The 20,610-nt window shown below is 37.6% G+C and overlaps 4 protein-coding genes across 8 annotated transcripts; 2 read left to right on the forward strand and 2 right to left on the reverse strand.

Annotated features, from left to right (window-relative positions):
* Positions 1–712: 712 nt before the first annotated feature.
* Positions 713–2,414, reverse strand: LOC113726665 (uncharacterized). Its single transcript, XM_027250498.2, has one exon. The coding sequence runs from the start codon at positions 2,224–2,226 to the stop codon at positions 904–906; it is 1,323 nt and encodes a 440-aa protein (XP_027106299.1). The 5' UTR covers positions 2,227–2,414; the 3' UTR covers positions 713–903.
* A 3,873-nt stretch (positions 2,415–6,287) lies between these two features.
* LOC113726668 (uncharacterized) lies at positions 6,288–10,122 on the forward strand. Its single transcript, XM_027250502.2, has 4 exons — positions 6,288–6,806; positions 7,078–7,138; positions 7,287–7,431; positions 9,558–10,122. The coding sequence occupies exons 1-4, from the start codon at positions 6,575–6,577 to the stop codon at positions 9,807–9,809; spliced, it is 690 nt and encodes a 229-aa protein (XP_027106303.1). The 5' UTR covers positions 6,288–6,574; the 3' UTR covers positions 9,810–10,122.
* A 307-nt stretch (positions 10,123–10,429) lies between these two features.
* LOC113726667 (chlorophyll a-b binding protein CP24 10A, chloroplastic) lies at positions 10,430–11,712 on the reverse strand. The gene is made up of 2 exons (XM_027250501.2): positions 11,266–11,712; positions 10,430–11,051 (listed from the first exon to the last, which is right to left on the reverse strand). The coding sequence occupies exons 1-2, from the start codon at positions 11,493–11,495 to the stop codon at positions 10,493–10,495; spliced, it is 789 nt and encodes a 262-aa protein (XP_027106302.1). The 5' UTR covers positions 11,496–11,712; the 3' UTR covers positions 10,430–10,492.
* A 1,301-nt stretch (positions 11,713–13,013) lies between these two features.
* On the forward strand, positions 13,014–18,730 carry LOC113726670 (uncharacterized). 5 transcript variants are annotated; one of them, XM_027250505.2, is made up of 9 exons: positions 13,014–13,287; positions 14,104–14,897; positions 15,334–15,464; positions 15,850–15,916; positions 16,313–16,400; positions 16,711–16,913; positions 17,412–17,555; positions 17,657–17,785; positions 18,297–18,730. In XM_027250505.2, exons 1-9 carry the CDS (start codon positions 13,284–13,286, stop codon positions 18,486–18,488), a joined length of 1,752 nt encoding a protein of 583 aa, XP_027106306.1. In that variant the 5' UTR covers positions 13,014–13,283; the 3' UTR covers positions 18,489–18,730. The 5 variants fall into 5 exon arrangements, 4 of the variants coding, with proteins under 4 accessions (XP_027106306.1, XP_027106305.1, XP_027106304.1 ...); XM_027250503.2 differs by lacking the exon at positions 13,014–13,287 and adding an exon at positions 13,382–13,890; XR_003457595.2 differs by lacking the exon at positions 13,014–13,287 and adding an exon at positions 13,385–13,890 and having other exon boundaries at positions 17,657–18,197; positions 18,297–18,451.
* The last annotated feature ends 1,880 nt before the right edge of the window (positions 18,731–20,610 follow it).

The following is a 20,610-nucleotide window of genomic DNA, read 5'->3' on the forward strand; positions in this document are numbered from 1 at the left end:
AGACAGGTAGATATCCAAAGGCAGATATTCCTCTAATTACAGCAATCCCTAATCACTCTAGATGAACTGCCCAAAAACAAAAAAGGAACTTAAAACATAAAGAAAGTGGTCCAGATAATGCATACAGATCAATCAATTACATTTCCTGAATGGTAGAACCTTGATCTTGACCTGGAGCTGGGAAAACAGGACAGAGCACGGCCAAAGAGGAAAGCAATTGGAGTCCTACCAGTTCACAATCATTTACTAGCATTTAATTTCTGCACTCCCTGAAGTCTGAAAGACTAGAGGAGGGGCGCAGCAAAGCACTAAGCCACCATGAAGCAGAATGTGGCTACCAATAACTTACACAGAATACAATGCAAATCTCCCAATTTCAAAGTTATAAATTAAAGTCCCAAATTAGCATATCTCAATTGTCATCACAAATGCAGTACGTAGCTTACCGGTAGTCTGTGCAGTTTCTGCCCGAACAATGCACCTACCTCAAACCTAAATCCCAAGTGAATATGGAACAGCAACACAGACAAAAAATGGAAAAAGAAAAGAAAAAAAAAACTGATGATTAATAGATGTCTTGACACATTTTCTAAACACAATCGAGTTAAAAGAGAGAAATTTTCTCAATGCACAAAGAACAGAACCAAGAATCTAAATTCTGAACAAACAGGAAAACATTAACCAGGAAACACAAGGACATTAAGTCGAAATATAAGCAATTGGAACACCTATTCATATCACAATAATAATGATACACAACTTTGAGGCTAAGTTCCAAGTTCAAAATAAGCTACTCATACCAACAATCATTTACTCGCGTATAATCTACACCTATACCTACATAATTCCACATACAAACTCACATTCAAGAATTAAAGCAAGTTATCTCATTCACTTCTGATATCACTTAGAAACCAAAAGGATCTCAGGCTTTTTAGCCTTACTGGGTGTATTAGCATTGGAGGTAGCACTGGCAGCTGCAGCTGCAGCAGCAGCAGCAGCCTCGCGCGCCCTCTTATCTAGCTGAATCAGACTCCTAGTCGCCAAAATGGCCTGCGGGTTCAGGTCATGGGAGGCCCTAGCATACAAGCTCCTTATTGCCACTGAAGCTGCATCTTTCACATCCTCTGTAATCAAAGGCCCCAGCAAGCAGTGCCCCAAAATCCTCAATGCCGGCTGCAATAACTCCCATGGCAGCGGAATTCTCACCCCCTGTGGCCTCAACTCCTTGTCCCTCCCCTCAATTCGCAAATGCCGAATTTCTTCCACAACATCCTCAATCTCATTATGACCCCTCGAGTCCCCCGAAAGCCCGTTGCTACTTTCAGTAAAATTATCAGGTTTTTGGGCAGTAAAATCATCGAAATCAGATTTACAAGGGCAATCCTGACCTGCCCAATCTGCCGAAAATTTGCAAAAATCAAGCTTTGACCAATTGGGCATTTGCGAGATCTGCTTATAATAACAATCAAGGGCAATGCCTACAATGGAGGCTCGTTTAGTAGACTTCACCGCCATCTGGGGTTCGAGAGGAGGCGATAGAACGCCGACTAGAGGCCGAGACGAGGGGTTATTGTTAATGGGGTTCGATTTATTCGAAGGGGGATTTCGAGGGGAGTGGTAAAGAGAAGGTTGAGAGAGATCAGGGATTGAAATGAGCACGGGTTTACCCGAACGAGCTTTAACTTCAGATGAGTAGAGGACAAGAAGGACAGCTTCGAAGCCGGCGAGATTAGGGGTGGGGGAGATCGCAGAGGTGGTGGAGGAGGAGTGGATGCGGGATAGATAGAGGGAGGAGAGGAGAGGGATATAGCAGAGGACAACGAGGCGGAGTTCGGGGTCAGCAGAGAGGAAGGTGTCGTATAGCCACTGGCAAAGAGAGTCGTCGCCGGAGCCGGATGAAGGGGAGGAGAGGGAAGATGAGATGGAAGAATAGGCGGCGGAAGAGAGGAGGAGGGAGCGGGCAGGGCGGTCGGAGTCGGCGAGGGACGAGAGAACTGAGGAGGTTTCGGGGAGAAGAGTAGAGAGGAGATGGATTCGAGTGCGGGCTTTTGATATGGATTCCCACCAGGAGTGCATCGGGTCGGAGTTATTTGCTCCGGCGGCGTTGCAGTGGGGAGCAGGACCACCGTTTTGGTGGTTGAAGGAAGTGGAGTTAGATGGGTTAATCTCGGTGGAAGAGGTGGATGAGGAAGGGGATCCAACGGGTCCGTGGTGGAAGTCCATCAGGGCCTGGGGAGGATTTGGCGGCGGATGGGGATGGTGGATCGGGCCGATCTCCGGCTCTCCTCCGATGAGCAAAATGGGGAGTGGCCGGGGGTTCTACAGTCAAGAGTCCAATTAGCGTTTGCCCATTGAGTGGACCTTTGCGGCTACAAAATGTAGGGCCTGGCTGTGCGTGAATGCAACATTACCCCCCTGTTACAGCCTTATTTTGTTTTTAATTTTTTTGCCCATTTAAATGATTTTTTTTTGGTGAAAATCTTTTAGCCATGTAAAAGTTACTTGTGCGGATTGCGGACGTCTTAGCAGAACAAAAAGAAAATCTTTTTTTTTTGGGGGATAATTTCAGAAACCTTCCCTGAGGTTTTTAACAATTTCACTCCGCTCCTATCAGGTTTAAGAAATTATACTTACCTTCTTTGATATAGTAAAATACCTATAATGCCCTCCTCTTAGAAGACAATTTTAAATTTAAGGTAATAAATTTACAAAACCTAAAAAAAAAATCTATTTTTTGCCTCTTGTCCATTCCCTAGTTAATATAACCTCTTTTTATTATCTTTAGTTTTGTGGATATTAGCAAATTAAAATTACAAAATCTACAAAAGGAGTAGATTATGTGTTAAATTAGAAGAATATGAAGAGACTTGCAGTGATAGAGAAATAAATAATGAAATTGATGATTGAAATAGAAAGAATAACTAAAGATGTGGAATTTGTCATATTTTGTTTGTTGTTATGAAAATTTTTTATAAAATGTTAATAATTACATAATGATTTCTTTCATTAAATTATAAATTTTTATTACAATTTTATTATGGAGGTAGAATTTATTCTCTACTTTTGAGATATTAATATTTTTAAGGACATATGAAAGTTGTAATGATAGTTCTAGATCAAATTAGCTTATATTGAAAATGTATTGGAGTATTGATATTTAATTTGGAGTATAAAATTGGTTGTCAATGGAGTTTTGTGTGTTTTTTTATCGTGACAAGTATTGATACTATATATATAATTTGGGATCTTTTGAATGGCTACTTGATTTTAGAATTTATGTTTAGATAGTTGTTAGAGATTTGACTTGTTGATTTCTGCAAAGTGTGGAAGAAAATGATTAAGTATATTATATTTATTTTTCATAGTTTGTACAAAAAGGCAATTTAAGATTTTTGAAAGAAAATCTTAATTTTTGAACCTATATTGTTACTAAACAGAAAAATATGAGAGGTATATATAATTTTTAAAATCTGAGGGGAGCTCTTTGTACTTGTGAAAAATTCCATGGGAGGTTTGTGAAATTATCCCTTTTTTGGGTGAAAATCTTTTAGACATGTAAAAGTTAATTGCGCAGATCAAAAGGAAAATCATTAAAAAGGTCTTTCATATTTTATAAAATAATATTTTTTATTCCTTGCTTTTAAAAGCATAATTTTACGTTTCTTACAAATTTAAATTAATCAAATTTGGTCCTTACTTAGGTTTCCAACTGATTTTTTGTTAGAATCCATCACGTGCCTTACATGTGATCATTTTTTAATGGCATAATTGTTAAATTAAATTTTACATAATCTGATTCATAATTCCTCACATTTTACAAAATGAATGGTTTCATTCCTCATATTTCACAAAATGAATGGTTTCGTTCTTCACATTCACAAAATGAATTTTTTCATCCCTCGTTGACTATGTGTAAGAGTAGTTTTTTTTTTAAAATCTATGTGTATATCTATTTGATTTCATCCAAGCAGTACGAATAATATGTAATATATCTATATTTTATTTCATATAAACAAACTAATTGTAGTTATACGTATACTATTCAATAGATATATACATGAGTTTAAAACTAACAATTTTGTTTTAAACCTATATATATATATATATATCTATTTAATTTCAACATGTGAATCTATCCAATATTTGTGCCCTTTTCTCTTTTGGTAATAATTCATTTATTAAATTGTATACTAAGGACGTATAATTAATCGGTGCTAATTCGCATTCTATAGTTATGCTAACGAATTGCAATTTGAGTTCAAAATTTCTACTCACCACTTTTAAAACCAACAGTTAAATTATCTGTCTTGTGATTGTTTTTAAAATTTGAAAGTGCTACTCACTTACTTATTTTTGCCATACTTTTCCTTTGTTTATTTTTTTGTCCAATTTTAATGCGATATAAACACTCAATAATGTTTAAAATTAAATGTCTTTTTTCTTTCCACTTTTCGAATAAAAGAAAATGAATATGAGTGAAAACTAACATTTTTTTTAAACTCATATCCATATCTATTTGATTCCGTCTAAATAATACGTTTAGGCGAAATCAAATAGAGATATATTACATGTTATTCGTACTTTATAGGTAAAATCAAATAGATATATACATGGATTACAAAATTATTCGTATACATGATCAATGAGAGATGAAAAAATTTATTTTGTAAAATACGAGGGATGAAAAAAATTATTTTGTGAAATGTAAAAAATGAAAAAATTTATTTTGTGAAATACGAGAGATTATGAATCGAATTATGTAAAATTTAATTTGACAATTTTACCCTTTAAAATGTTCACATAGAAGGCACGTGATGGATTCTAATAAAAAATTAACCAAAAATCTAGGTAGAGACCAAATTTAATCCATGTGAATTTATAAGTGACGTAAAATTATATTTTTAAAAGTAAATAACAAAAAAAAGTCATTTTGTAAAATATAAATGACATTTTGAACGATTTTGCCACAAAAAAAAACACTGCCATGTGTTCTTGACTAGATCGTTTTCTTCTTCTTCTAGTAATTTCGTGTTCTTGATAAAACATAAACTCGTACGATTACGTATAAGAGATATTGAATCAAACTGTGATGCATCATACTATGTGTCTAGTATGTTCATTGGTAGATAATCCCAAATTCAATTCATGGTTTTTTTTTTGTCTTTTTCTATTTCTTATATTATTGACCAAACTTGAATTTGTTAAATTGAACAATTTGATTTTCACTATATAACTAGTAATTCAATAATATTCAAAATTTTCAAAGCCCACAATAAATTTTAAATTTTCACTATTCATGAAAGTAAAAAAAAAAAAATCAAAATTCAAACAATACGTTTATTATCCCCAAGTCAACTTCTCAAAATTACATTGAAATAAAACAATAAGTCCTATCTTATAACTGTTTTGGAAAAGTCCACTTTTGAAATATGGCAAATAATCTAAATTTGTAATATGCATCAAACTATAAATATGGTTTCTTTAATTTAGGGTGAGTTTAATAAAATTAAAGTTTAAAAACTAAATTATAAAATTTGAAATCTGAATATATTAATTTATTGAATTGTTAATTGCAAAATATGATAGATTTCAGTGTATATCACATTAGTGTAATAAATAAATACCTTCTCATTTATTTTTTTTGAAGCAAGTTTTTGCTTACAGAATTCAGTACCACTTAATTAATTAATTAATTAATTCAAATGTACTATTTTTGATTTATCAAATGCTGTTAAAAGCTGAAATCATAAAATTTAAGTGTCGAATTGAATTATCAAATAGAGTCTTAGTTTGCTCATCAGTAGTTATTTATAATTTCCTTGATTTGGTCTTCAAACAATTGAATGTGTATAATTATTTATAGTAAAATCAACCAATTCCACATATATTTCCTTAGTGTTGTTTTATAGTCACTAAAAGGCCAAGCTTATTTTTGTTAAGATTAATAGTAAAAGACTAAATGAAAGCACCCAATCTCAAAACGCCATCATATTCTATTTTGGTGTTAAGATTGCAATAGCAATTTTTAAGTGTTAAGATTAACCAATCTCAAAATCATACGCACTCTTTCCTATTGATGGTATGCCATGTTTGGAAGATTCTGCTTTTAGTTTTAGGGACTAAATTTAATTAATAAAAGAATATGTGTAGAATGAAATGAATCAAACAAAAGATAGCCCGAACGGAGGTTTAAAACCTATCCAATCAAAAATTCCCTCGGCAATACACAAGTACCACTAAAAAGCCATTGCTAGCTTAGCCATCCACGAACCATGATCCTTCCCATAGTGACGAACTCCCCGAGTAAAACACTCGCAACAAAAAAACTCTCAAAGTACAACAGTGTAGTTTAAAAATCCAATCCTAGGTTGCTCCGCCTCCTCCATTTCATGCCTTCAACTCACTTCACTTGACTCTCTCCGATTTCCAGCCAAACAAATCATCACCCACTCTCCTGAATCCCACCTTGTTTTCCTCGTCCGCATCCCTCTTCAAATAAGTGAATTACAGCATCTTCCCCTATTCCACCCCATCATAACTTCCCTCAAAGCACAGAGAGGAGCATTTATCAATGGCATCAACAGCTCTATTGCAGTCTTTCTTCTCGACTCTCAATTCTCCCTCCAACAAAGGGCTTGAAAGTGCCTCCTTGCCCTGCTTGCCCAAATCAATATCTCTTAACCAACAATCCATTGGTTTTGCCAGATCCCAACTCCAATTCAAGAAAAACCAAAAGACACACATCACTAACTGTGCCCCTAATGAGAGTCATGATGCCAAAACTGAGACCCCTATTGAACTAAGTATGCATCTTTTCGTTGCAATGTCCGTTTTTTTTCTTTCTTTTTTTGCCCTTAATTTTTCACGTTTACAAGGGTAGGGGTAGGAAGGACGTAGCTAGAACCTCTTTCTAAGACGAGTAACAATGTAAAAGAGGCTTAACCTCTTGGCCTACATTGCATTTTTGCATGTTTCCTGTTGAATGAGCTATTAAATTTGTGTACCTGTAGTGTAAAGTTTCGATCTTTGTATGTTTTATCCAACATTGACATGTGGGATCTTTGTGGACTTCAGGGTTTCCAGCATTTCCAACAGTTATGGATATCAACCAAATTCGTGAAATTTTGCCCCATCGGTTAGTCAAATTCTTTAGACTTTTGTGGTGGTGGTCTGAATTAATGCGCTTAACGTTCAATATTCTCTGGATCGTTTTATGATATCAAAAGATGTAAGGGGATTAAAATAATAGCCTGTTTTGTTAAAAACTATGCGGGGTTTTGCAGTTTTCCATTCCTACTAGTGGATAGAGTGATTGAGTACAATCCTGGAGTTTCAGCTGTGGCTATCAAGAATGTGACCATAAATGACAATTTCTTTCCTGGGCATTTTCCCGAGAGGCCGATTATGCCTGGAGTTCTCATGGTTGAGGTAAAGAATATTCAACTGCAATTTGTTACAGAAATTATTTCTAAATTTTTTGTTTTAACGTCCTAAAGTTGCCTTCTTTTTTGCCTCTAGTACTTTATGCAATCCTTATTGCTCACATTTGGATATTAGCCATTAAAATGTTCAGTTCTTAAGAGTTTAGATGCATTCAAAACACAGAATGCCTTTCCAACTTACATGGAAAGTCGAGCATATTTTCTAATGGTACAGTACTTTTTCATCTTACTAATAAAGGCAATTGCATTTAGTGAAAACTGGCTTGACAACCTGCCAAGAGCATTGACCTCAGAGAATGAGGAGTGATAGGAGATTTGTTCTACTTGGTTGACTATGTTGTGCCAAACTGTGGTGCTACTTTATTTCCTGGTCCAGTGTAGCTAAAGATGCACTATGCTTCTCAAACTTATTTTCATATCTTCCGAGAAGTTGACAATCCACATCTAGTTTTTACATCAACCTAATCATATTAATGAAATAATGCTATTATTATCAAATCATTGTGCCAATTCCTCTGCTTCTTTCACTGGTACAACCTTTGCATTGTATAGTCGTTCTATCCTGGATCTCCCTTGGTAATCCGATTATCATTAATAACTGTTCCCGTCCCCTGTTGGTTTAGGATCAAACCCTGCCTGCCGCTGCTTTTAAAACGTATTGCTTGTGGCCTCTATTTGCTTCTTTGAAGTCCCTTAGATAACTGGCCAAGAATGTCGACATGCTTGGTCAGTGACTTACAATGCCCCTGTGACACCACATTTATATTGTTTGACAGCAACCAAAGGTTACTACTACCTTTCATGGTAATTTAAGTGATGGATTCAGAAAATCCTCTGTGCAGCCTTTAGCTTGCTTAAACCTCAGAATCTGGCTACTGGAAATTTCACTGCTTAAAGATTGCACCTCCACTGGGAACTGAAGCAGGGAAATTTTCATATCCTTGTTTCAGCAGCAGGAGTTGTGGAACCATGCTCATTTTGAACCCTTCCTTCCATCAACTTAGGGCATCTAGGCTTCTTCATGACAAAAATTTCACTTTATTTGGGATATTCAGCTTCAATAGTCATCTCCAGACCTTGTTAAACTTCTAATGAGTGCTATATCGTATTAGTCTTTACCATGTCAGAGCACTAATTAGATGGTAATCACGTCTACATTTTAACCACCTTACCACATTCTAATGAGTGTGGTAAGTGGTTCTAGTTACCATGCTTTTACACCTTACAGCTAACAATTGTGCAAACGGTGTATTGCTTCGTAATGTTATCCTTCACATGACTGCTATTTTCTTGTTATTGTTACCTTATTATTATTATTGTTTTGGAATCCATCTTCTTCAGTTCCAATTTACTCCTGCAGATGCTCTGGTTGGTTTCACTTCAAGTCATATGACCTTGTTCATAGTTAAGCTATTCTATTAACCAATTGGTGTTTTTCTAATAGGGAGCCAATCTTGGCTTATTAAGCAAAAGAACCTATCCAGGTTACCTCAAGTGCTAATCAAATTGGATTTTGAAAGAAGAAATTGGAAAAGAATGGAAGGGAAGTACTAGCATTTAAAAACATCTTTTAAGTTTTGTTCAAAACAATAATGATCAAGTCAGTCAAAATTATCCATTTGGATAGATATCTCAATATTAAGATCTATTTTTCGGGAACCCTGTCCATGGATTTTAAAAATGGTTTAGTACTATACTGGGTGAGGCTCCACTTTAGTAATCTGGTTGGCCGTCATATAATCCTTAGTTGTGGGAATTAACTATTGTTATTTTGACATTATTTTTCCTTTTCATGAGATACTTGTTTTTGTCAATGAGGAAAAACTAACAGGTAGCTGAGGTTTCACAAAGTAGAAAGCACAAGCTAGAGCTTATGGTTTTTGATTCTGAAGATCTCCAAAAGCCTTGGGCTCAATGTGAAATAGAATTAGCCTCCTGTTGTTGTCAAAGTTTTGATGAATTTATTTTGTTTTACATTAGGACATTATAAAGTCTAGTTTTTGGATGATCTAGTGTTCAGTCAATGTAACCATCCTAACTTGTTGATTCGTTTTTTTTTCATCAACTACCTCTATAAACAAAATCTTATAATGGCGGTGCTGTTTGATACAGGCAATGGCCCAGGTGGGTGGCTTGGTTATGCTGCAACCTGAAGTGGGAGGCTCTCGTGAGAATTTCTTCTTCGCTGGAATTGACAAAGTCAGGTTTAGGAAGCCAGTAATTGCAGGAGACACTTTGGTCATGAGAATGACACTCATCAAGCTGCAGAAACGCTTTGGAATAGCAAAGATGGAAGGAAAAGCCTATGTTGGATGTGACTTGGTCTGTGAGGGTGAATTTTTGATGGCCACAGGCAGTGAATGAGTGTCTGTAGCCTGGTTGGTTGCAACCGTTCGGAAACTTGTATTTTCTCCTTGCTTCCTGCTTTCCGCAATTTTATGTTTTCCAAGAGTCTGGTAGGTAGCCGCTTTTTGACAATTACAGCGACTCATTTGTATCGCATTTTAGATGGTATCTGCAGCATCTAGTAGAAGAACTCCGCTAAAATCTGTTGAGTATATTGAAGACAAATCCAACAGTTTCTACATTAGGTAGATGGAGTTGTGACTGCCTGTATAACATAAAAATTCAAATGTTTTTGAGATTCAAAAAGCAGAGTTGGAATCTTCTTTGTTCAGCAGCTCGCATTTGTATGTTAGCCCAATCTTTAGATTTTTACGCCAATGCTAAAGATGACTTGGTAGGTGGCATATCTTTTGCACTTATAGTTGGTTAACTAATCACAGGAATACAGGTAATTCCCATATTTGCTTGTAGCATATTTAAGACTAATTTATCTTTGCCTGATTTACAGACATATGCAAAACAGTTTTCATTGACTGTCTAGTACAATATTGCGGATCCATACGGCAGGTTGCACTTTGCTTAAATGTTGGGGGAACGGAACATTGCCAAAAAAAAAAAAAAAAAAAATTGAATTATCGTGGAGGAACTCTGCTCTGATTTCTTCTTTCTACAGGCAATCAGTTTTTACATCATTGTTGGAATTATACAGCTGACAAACCAATAGCCCCAAGGGGTGTCTTTCCTTGGCCTGCCTCAAAGTAGAAAATTAGCATAGCTACCATGGCAAGTCTTGCATGCTTAATCTCTGCTAACTTTAGTCTCTCAAGCTTCTCAGTGTCAGGAATGTAAACTCCATCCCTGAGTGTTCCAGCAACTCCCAATGGGTCGAAGAATTTTCCGCCAGGATAGCCTTGTTCACCAGTAGCATTTGCGAAGTTTTCAGCCGTTCTAGACCATGGTGTGGCCCATTCTACAGATTGTGAGTCAGGGTTGAAAAAATCAACCCATCTTTTGCTCTCAACCCACCCCATGAGTAGGAGTTGAGTACCGAGGAGCGAACCAAAGGAGAAGGGCGCAATGGCACCAGGGTCAGCGCCAGCTTGAAACCATGGGATACCACTCCATGCCTGGCCAACAAAGATTCCAACAACTGCAGTCATTGCCCATCTGCCATGAATGAGCTCAGCTTCTCTATACCATTTCAAGAATGCTGGATCCTTGCCAAGACCAAGTGGATCAAAACCGTAGTCACCAGGGAGCCTGCGATGCATAGATGCAGCTAACATAAATCACATGCTATAGGAGACTGGGTAGAGTGGGATGCAGGGAGTAAAAAATATATAGCAGGAGCACGAAAAAGTTTTTCTTTTTTTCTTTTTTTTTTTTTTATAAATAAACTAGAAATGTTAATACAGCAGTTGCCATAACTCTAGCAAAAGAGGTAGTCAAAGGGAGAGAGTGAAAGGTTGCTTACGAGCCATCGAGATGCTCGGGGTCAAGGAAGCCTGGACCAGTTCTAACACCAGGAATCCATGACTTCTTGGGAGGACGAGCAGCTACCACAACTAATCTCTTTGGAGCAACAGCAGCAGCACCACCGACTCTAGCTGCAGCTGGTGAAGCCAGCAGGGCCTGACTTTTCCTTCCACCAGTCAAGAAGGGAGAGCCCAATCCATTTAGTACTGCAGCAGATGTGGCAGCCATAGTCTCGCTCCCTTTTACTTGTTACCCTTCTCTTACTTTGTGCAGAAAGATTAGCGGTGAACGGTGACACCAAAATATTGTTGGTCTCAAGTTTGTTGGCTACTAAATGCAGACTTGGCTTGTTATATGGTCATGGGGAAACCTGAGAGGGTAGGGGGAGGATCAAAAGAGGAGCTTCCTGAGGAGCCAAGTAGGATGAGTGAAATCCAACATCTCTGTTGGATAGATTTCGGACCAATGAGATGATGAGCTCCATCTGCACCCACCGTATTTGTCTATTCCACGTGGACCATTCATTCTCCTCTAGTTTTATAGTTAACGCAGTTACTGCTAGATGAATTGAGCTCCCTAAGCATCTAAGGAGGATACTTCGAGATTTTCTCTCTGATCCTCAATATTGTTCACAGGTTTTTGTGATCTTAAAACATGATTTCGTAATTGAACAATCATAGCATACAAAAGCGTGCTAAATTTGAACGTTGGAAGCAACGCTAACAAATATTCTTTTCTGATAAGAAGAAATTGGCCTTTAAAACATTAACATTTCCAGTCAAGCAGTGAAAATGTTGTCGTTAAAAATCATTCCTGATTTGTGATACCAAAGCTTTGCACGCGGGGTCAAGATTTAGCAGAAAAAGTGACGGTAATTAAGTGTTCAAACAAAACCAAAAAAATTAGACTAAGAACTGTAATGATACTCTTGCAAGGTTTTGGAGTGGGTTTGTTCGTGGCACGGTCTATGGATGATCATGAAGCAACGTTACTGCCCATTATCAGATTATTATACGACTGCAAGATTCTAAATGCAGTAACCCTCTCTGTTTCCTTGATTAAAAGAAAAAAAAAAAAAAGGCCATCTCTGTTGTAAAAGAATTAAGGATGGAATGATGGATCAAGCACTCAAAACTCATCAAGAAAGACTGCAGGAAGATTTCAGCCTGTCCTGTAAGAGTTTTCGTAATGCTGATATTCTAATATTCTTTAGTCAGAACAGAAGAAGACATCATCCCTGCTGATTACTCATTCCTGATTCCTCCATGGGGTACTTGAAAAACAGCAATGGTCACATACGCAACTTACAACAGAAGGGCTGCTCTTCCATGCGATTCAGACAAGTTTTCATTGTCTCAAAAACTTGCATGATAAAAAGCCAAAAAAAAAAAATACAAAGAGTTTCGTATTTTGTACTAGTTCTAAACCAAAAAATGAGCAAAAGCAAAAATAAAAACACTCTGCGTCGTACTAATTTTTCTTTTACTTAATTGTCGCAACTCTCGTTCGGAATTCTAATTGCTTCGTGTAATTTACTCTTGGAGGAGTTGAAGAATCCTCATGATGCACGAAACGAATCTTTGCTTTTCTCTTTCTATTTCTTTCATATGTCACCAAGTCATTTTATTCTTTCCTTACTGTTGTTTTAAAGCTATACTGATGCTAACATTCAAGGATCACGGCAATTCCTTCTTGCCTCCATCAAGAACTTATCATGTCAATGGCTTGCTCCAGTTACCTAGCTGATGCTTCGCTTTACTTCTAAATCTAATTCAAGAAAGACCCGGCCTTTTTCCCATGCGGGCTCTGTTTAAATTGCATCTCAGGCACAGTATTGTTAACAAGGTTGAAACTGAAGCAGGGCAACGGAATACCTTGGCTGGTACAAAGGTAAATAGCAACAGATGAATGGCCCTCTGTTGTTTGCCAATATTCATCGGTTTAATACTTTAGTGCAAAGGCAAGCTGCGATGCATAATCCTATGGCAGTGCAAAGCTAAGCCTATTAAGTTCCAAATGGGTAAGAACAGCACTTCAAAAATTTGAAGTACGCAGTGTAATTTACATTTGACCACAGCTATGTAAATTACTGAATGGTCAACTCGATTCAATTTCTATTCGTCGTTTCGTAGGCATTTTAGAAGTACCAGCAATTTTTAATTCTTCCCTTGCACTATCCTCTCAAGTCTCAATCCACAGCCCCACAACCACTAGCAGTTTGATGTTGTCGCCACTCGCCACCGGCTACTCACTCAATTCTCAATAGTTCCATTGTCAATGTCAATTTCCTCACCTTTAAACCAAATTTAAGGCCAAATTTAAGCCTTGAACCATAGAACAACCTTCAAAGTTTTCAGCTTTATGACCTTGTCCATTTCTTAATCTGGAATGATGGCTGATTGCCTCTGTAGCATTCTCAACTCCCGCGCTATCACCAGCCTCTCCCTCCTCATCCCTCGCTGTCCACCTCAGAATCCCTTTATTTCCCTCCCAGCTCTTTCCTTTGCCAACCCCAGGGTTCCAAGAAGAAGGAAAGAAAAGCAACTTTTGTTCTGTATAAGTAATAATGAATCCTCGTCCTCAATTTCTTCCTCATCGAAAATTGACATCATTTCCACCCGTGGTACTGGCACTAAATTTGCTCTCTTTCCCCACTTGTGCGTTTACCTATCCTTCTATGTCTTATTGGGCTTTTGGATTTAGATTAATTTCGTCTTTCTTTGTGTGTCTATGAGTCTATGATTATTTGTTAAAGTTAAGGGCTTTGCAGTTGCTTCTTTATCTGATATAGTATCTGTTTGGTTTGTATTTGTGATTTTGTGGATTTTTGTGGCAGAGCATTCTGATGGTAGTATAGTCTTTCAGTTTGGGGACCCCCGTGAGGCTATGAAGGATGATGAATTAAAGCAATCCAGTTTGAGCAATAAAGGAGGGGAAAGTGACGGTCAGGTGGAATCTAGGGTGGTGAAGGTTTTGGATGGTGATCACGAGAGGAAGGTTATAGTCAAAAAAATGGAAAGAGAAGTCAGGGTTCACAGCTCAAATTTGGTCGCTGATAGTGGCACTTCAGGGGTTGTTAGTACTAATGAAGAGAGCAGTACTAGTAGTTTTCTGGAAGGACCTAGTAAATCAAGTGAGAAGTTAAATGCTGAAGTGCCTGTTTCTGGTTTAAGTGTAGAAAAAGTTTGGAACGTTTCTAGTTCCGAGTTAAATGCAAATACTCTTATAGATGCCGATGATACTCTGTCAACAGTCTCTGTGCTTGAAAAACGTAGTAAAAAAGGAAGTGGCGAAACTTCTGAGGTATTACTTGATGGTAAAGGAGATAATGAAGTTCTGCAACAGTTGGTATCTGTGAAGCCTGAGTCGCCTACAGAAGTAACAGATACTGTTCACCAGGAAAGTGATTCCGAGAGTGTTGAACTTCTGGATTTGCCTGGAGATAGTGAGTCTCATAGTTTAGAATCTGGGATAAATAATATAATCATGGATGATAGCAGTGACAATGACACCATTGAAGTCATGCCTGTGTCTCCTCAAACTGATGCTGAACCAACTCTTGATGAGGAAGCTGGTTGTATTGCAGTTGACACTTTTGGAGAAGAAGATACATCCATCCAAATATCAGAGGTCAGCTATGCATTTTATGTTGGTGTTAATATGATCACAGATGCATGTCAATTTTTCTGTTCTCTGCAAGTGTTTGGTGATTTGCATGACATGAGGAAATGGTGAAATTTTTGTTATTGGCATTGGATAATTGTTTGGTAAGGTTTATGTTAATTTGGCTGGCTTTCTTGTAAAGTGGCTGGGAACCCAGGTATGACTAATTAAAGTATGCAAGTCATAAAACTGAAGCATGTTGAGTGTATTGGGAGGTAGCTTGTATCATACATGCGTTTAGTTTTATCTACCTTTTGAGTTTACTTCTGACTACACATGCCCCTCCCAATATCATTGCTTAAAAACATGAATTGTCAACAATAACAACCAGTTTTGAGAGCAACATACTTCTCATTTGTGATTATGATAGCTGAATTTCATCCTAGTTTACACGCTTTGGCAGATCAAAAGTGACCAGTCAATCGTACTCTCAGAAGCAGGAATAGGTCTGGACAAGTTACAAAGAAGTGACAATTCTGAAAGATCAAGTCTTGAAATCATACAATTGGAATCCCCGGAAGTTCCAGTGGATGGGTATCCCGCTCAATCTCGCTTATAAGATGCTTCAGTTATCCATTTTTGTGCTCTTGTGTTAACAATTTGAACGACTATCTTCATTAATAAGATGTCCTTTGTAGTCAATATAATGCTGGGAAAAATATGAACGGTATTAGGAAAGACTTTCTTCTTTAGGAAAGGAATTATCCAGTTTGTGAATCAGTTTTTCTTTCCCTAGTGAGAACCAGTCATTGCATTTCCCTCACTATGAGCAATTTTGACATTTTTCCGCATAGCTTTGGTGCTGCTTTTACTAATATTGCCCGGTTGATGTTTCAGAAATCAGAGAGTTGTATCTTGGGTTAAATGAGCATGTAATTAATTATGTTTCTTCCTTTTTTTTTGGTTCAATTCTTAACAGTGAGGAAATCCCCATAGCAGAAATTGTTTTATCATCTGCTGCTGCATTGTTGCCACATCCCGCTAAGGTACATCTTGCATTTACACAATCTGGCGACAGTTTATGTTTTAAATTAGAAGAACAATGTTTTGGTTTTATATCTGAACATCACTTGTTAGGTCCTCTGGATAGCCCCTTTTAAGTGGTTTTCTGTTTGCAAACCTCCATGGCATTGCTTTAAAGCACGTTCCTGGTTTGGCAAAGAATTATCTATATATAGTTAGGAAATTATAAAGGGAATGAACTGCTGCGATTCAATCAATTATAATTTGAGTCCCCATTGGTTCTTTCTGGTTCTCGAATGTCTTGGCTTTAGCAATTGATTGGAACTTTTAATAGAATAATAAATAAGTTATTAGCCTGTCTTTGTTATGATAGTAAACTTTGTTATGCAGTAAGTGATTCAATAGAAAATAATTTTCAGCTATTGACGGGTGGAGAGGATGCATACTTTATCTCTGGCCGATATTGGTTGGGAATAGCAGATGGGGTTGGCCGATGGTCGGATCGCGGTAAGCTCCCTATTATTATTTTGCACTGTTTGCAGAACCTGTAATGAGTTGGCTTCTTTTTTTTTTTTTTAACTTCTAATCTTTTTTACTGGTCTCTCTCATATGAACATGTGATCACTACAACTATTTCTTCTAAGGCAATTTTTCAGAGTTTTCAAGACGGCTAGTTTTGCCTCTGCAGAAAGAATAATGCAGTGTCGTTTGTCCAAACAGCTCAGTTATCCAGTTGAACAAGAGCAGCCATGTTTCTTCATGGAATTTTTATGGAATTTCAATTGAGAGTTGAATCAGTTTATGTCTACTTGTTCAGGTATTGATGCAGGAGTTTATGCCAGGGAACTCATGGAGAATTGTGAAAAGATTGTCTCAGAGGGCAACGGATCCATAACTATAGGAAGAGGAAGAAGAAGAGTAAGAGTAAGAGCCACCCCAGAAGAGGTCCTTAGTTTAAGTGTTGCTGAGTCCCAGTCTCCTGGATCCTCAACTGTGTTGGTTGCTCACTTTGATGGTCAGGTATAGTGTCTCATGACTTCAGAGTTTCTTTCTGGCTTAACTTTTGCTGCCTGTGATATATAGATCCTGAATAAGAATTTGATCTGTCGTATTTTCCTCACACTGTTCCTTCAACTGATAACACAGTTTGCACTTAATCGCAAGTATTTAAACATATTAATTATACATTTATGAAACCCATTTGCCAATCAATATAAATTACCACATAGGGTCTACACGATTATAAGTCGATCATGACAATGTACAACGTACGTAGAATGGCCCCAAAATATGACACGACTCAATTGCCATACAAGTAGATGTAGCATCACATCATACCTAGTTTATAAAATATCTAATGATGGTGATGGAATTGATATGGATATCCATTCCCAAAGAACTGATTTTGCATCAGAACTGATGAGCATATTTGCTTCATAGTTGTAATAAGCCCCAACTGAAAAATGCTTTTCAAGCACCTCTGGAGCTGATCTGATGTTAACTTGTACTTGCTGACAGGCCCTTCATGTGGTTAATATTGGAGATTCTGGATTTCTAATACTCAGAAATGGTGTGGTTTTCGAAAGGTCACATCGGATGACCTACAAGTTCAATTTCCCATATCAGATTCAAAGGGGCCATGACCCATCCGAACTTTTGGAGGTGTGTTGTTGCAAACTCAATCCTTCTGATACATTAATAAATAGCTGTAGATATCCACAACAACTCGATGAAAGGTAAGTTTTGAATATGTTCTGCTTCAGGAGTACGAGATTGAATTGGAGGAGGGTGACGTTATCATTATTGCAACAGACGGACTCTTTGACAATTTGTATGAGCAAGAGATAGTATCAATAGTCTCAGCTTCATTGAGCGCTGGTAGACGACCAAAGGTCTGCTGCATCTTGATCAAGATTTCTGAGTTTTGATGAGATCCGGACAGAAAAATTAGCTAATCTCTCTCTCCATGCTCCACCACTTGCAAATTCGGCATTGTTTTAGCATGAAATGACCCATGAGAAATAGCTCCCTCAGCTGTGACCCAGTCAAACTGAGTGCGTTAGCAAGAGGGCCCTTCATTCTCTTTCTCCGTTGTTTGTCTTCTCTTATGCTTACCTGGGGAGAGGGGGAGGGAGGTGGCTGCTTGGGGCGTTTAGTAGGGAACCGACCCAACTCCGGGCCGCTCATTATTCAGCATCCTTGTGCAATGCAATATCACGTAATTTCCCAGGGCACACATTTGCAAGCGTTGTGGTTCCTGCCAATTTGTTTAACCTGCAACTGCATGCTTGTGAAACATTCATTGTACGACCTAGGATTTCATTTGCGACACTTCCACGTTCCATTCAAGGTTCTTCACAGTTTCTTAGCATGCTCTGATTCTGTTCAATTCAATTGGTTTAGAGAATTGCGGAAATGTTGGCGGCAGGAGCACAAGAGGTGGGCAGATCCTCTACCGAAAGAAGTCCGTTTACCGATGCAGCTCGCGCAGCTGGCGATCCAACGCGCAAAGGTGGGAAGCTTGATGACGTAACTGTGATTGTATCATTGGTCCGAAAGGAATACAGCAGCCATGGCCATGTGTTGCGATCTTGATGTTCAACAACTCTAGCTTCTGTCATCATCATCATATCATGTTGTATCATATTCAAACTGACATCAAGAAAACTCTCTGTGCTGTTGTGGTGTATATAATCCTGAAGTAGTTTTCCATAGACAGATTATTGATAAATAGCACGATTGATTGGCTGTATGTATAGCGCAGCGCACGCATAAACGTTTCTGGAGAGTGGATTTCATCTGTATACCCAATAATAATAAAGTATTCTGTTCTAGTACATCATCACCATTGATTTTCAGACGCTAAATGATGTGGGCCAGCGATCAGGAGACTCCGAATTGGAGACTAACATAATACATCGCTCGAAAAAAAAAAAAAATTTATGATTGCGCATGAAATCGAAAATCGTGTAGTAGGTAGAATCTTATCATGCATTTTCTCCTTTCTTTTCCGGCCACGGACTATGAAAAGAAAAGAAAAGAAAAGTAAAACACATGATGGTCCGACGACGCAATATTTCATGGCAGGCAGGCAGGCAACCGAAAAGTGAAATTACTTTGGTGGACTTGGGCCCTTTTAGCGTTCGTGATTAACGGCATCCATCTCATCTGTTGCCTTGTTGGCAGTGCATGGCCCGGTGGAGGTCCGGAATAAAGATGCATTTCCTTCTTGTTTACGAACAAGTAGTAGTAGTAACTCATGAGATTGGCATTGCACGCACGCGCCATAATTTCAATCGTGATAATCATATCGGTGGCCTGTGCATGGTGGGGAAAAGGAAGAAGAATGAAAATATGAGAGCAAGCCAACCAGCCCCCCCCCCCCCCCCCCCCCCCCCCAAAAACAAAAAAAAAAAGGGACGAATTAAGAAGAAAAAAGTTTGGAAAGAAAAGGGGCGCACAACTGCACAACCCATGAGAAAAGGCTAAAACTTGTCATGATTAAGAAAGGTGGACTTTTTAAATTTACCCATTCAGACCGACTGGCAGAGGACTAGCACCATCATGTCATGTACCATCAAGCATTCTCTGTCAAAGGTTTCAAGAGTCAGTCAAGAACAGACCTTTCATGAACGTTTCACCAAATTCACACGTTCAAATCTTTTTATGTGCGGGACCAACTATAAGGCACAAGGAGTAGAAATGCAGAATACAACCACTGAGTTTGTTTGGCTCAACGGTTCCTTGAATGGCAGATGGGAGTTCAAATTTTACTTACAAAAAGAAAAAAATTAAAAGATTGTATCATAGCACTCTCTTGATCTAATCAGGTCTGAAAATAAAAAGGGATGTAAAAGAAATAACAACAAAGAAAGAAATGTGCTATCAAAATAAATTGATCCCTTTCAGAAACAAACATATAATAATACAATGTCCCCGGACTAAGATCACTTGCCAATTGGAGTGACCTTTTCCCACTGGCCACTGCTTAAGCATGAAGAAGGGCCAAATTTGGAATCTTCTTGTGAAGTCTGTAGGACTTCCATGATTTTATTCTGCATTTGAAAGTTAATGAGTTGTGTGAATGCATGGGGTGAAAATGATTAATGGAAACTCTTTTTTTTTTTTTTTTTTGGTTTAATTCAAAAAAGTTTGGATAGTTTTAATTCAATAGTTTTAAGCATCAATTTGAAACATTATTGACAATGTTGAATATTTGCTTGTCATTCAAAATATTTGATTAGGCTATGGGCTTTCGAGACAAATTCACCGCCATCCGTCACAAAACGGGTGGTTAATATTATATTAATATAAAATAAAGTGAAATGGGTGTTTTATTTGGTGGTAGCGGGAGTGTGACATTATTGTGGAGACTGAGATTTGACCAATTTGGCGGATGCCAAATCAAATTCAACATGCGCCGCATAAATGCTAGTAAAATAAGGTACTGAGATAAAGGGCTCGGCGTTGGGGGCCCAAACCCAATGATTAATTCCAGAATGAGCATTCCATGATCTTTTATGCTAGTAACAAAAAAGGGTGCGAGTCCGCGTTAATCTCGCTTTAAAGTTATTTTTTTTAAGGCCTAGCTTTTTCTTTTTGGTTAAACCCCTAGTTTGATTGCAGTTCTCCGACAAAAATTTTTTTATGTTTTTTATAAATATATTTTTCAATCACTTTTTTATCTCACATAAATGCATTTTTCAATCACTTTTTT

Source organism: Coffea arabica, chromosome 2c, assembly GCF_036785885.1.
Source record: "Coffea arabica cultivar ET-39 chromosome 2c, Coffea Arabica ET-39 HiFi, whole genome shotgun sequence".
In the NCBI taxonomy this organism is placed as follows: domain Eukaryota; kingdom Viridiplantae; phylum Streptophyta; class Magnoliopsida; order Gentianales; family Rubiaceae; genus Coffea; species Coffea arabica.

Bases quoted from the DNA above. Each gene is read 5' to 3' on its own strand.
- LOC113726665 (XM_027250498.2), bottom strand. From the start codon at position 2,226: ATGGACTTCCACCACGGACCCGTTGGATCCCCTTCCTCATCCACCTCT.
- LOC113726668 (XM_027250502.2), top strand. From the start codon at position 6,575: ATGGCATCAACAGCTCTATTGCAGTCTTTCTTCTCGACTCTCAATTCT. The intron at 6,807-7,077 runs GTATGCATCTTT...TGTGGACTTCAG, and splicing joins TGAGACCCCTATTGAACTAA to GGTTTCCAGCATTTCCAACA. The intron at 7,139-7,286 runs GTTAGTCAAATT...GGGGTTTTGCAG, and splicing joins CGTGAAATTTTGCCCCATCG to TTTTCCATTCCTACTAGTGG.
- LOC113726667 (XM_027250501.2), bottom strand. From the start codon at position 11,495: ATGGCTGCCACATCTGCTGCAGTACTAAATGGATTGGGCTCTCCCTTC. The intron at 11,052-11,265 runs GTAAGCAACCTT...TATGCATCGCAG, and splicing joins CCCGAGCATCTCGATGGCTC to GCTCCCTGGTGACTACGGTT.
- LOC113726670 (XM_027250503.2), top strand. From the start codon at position 13,656: ATGATGGCTGATTGCCTCTGTAGCATTCTCAACTCCCGCGCTATCACC. The intron at 13,891-14,103 runs GTACTGGCACTA...TTTTTGTGGCAG, and splicing joins TGACATCATTTCCACCCGTG to AGCATTCTGATGGTAGTATA. The intron at 17,556-17,656 runs GTGTGTTGTTGC...GTTCTGCTTCAG, and splicing joins ACCCATCCGAACTTTTGGAG to GAGTACGAGATTGAATTGGA.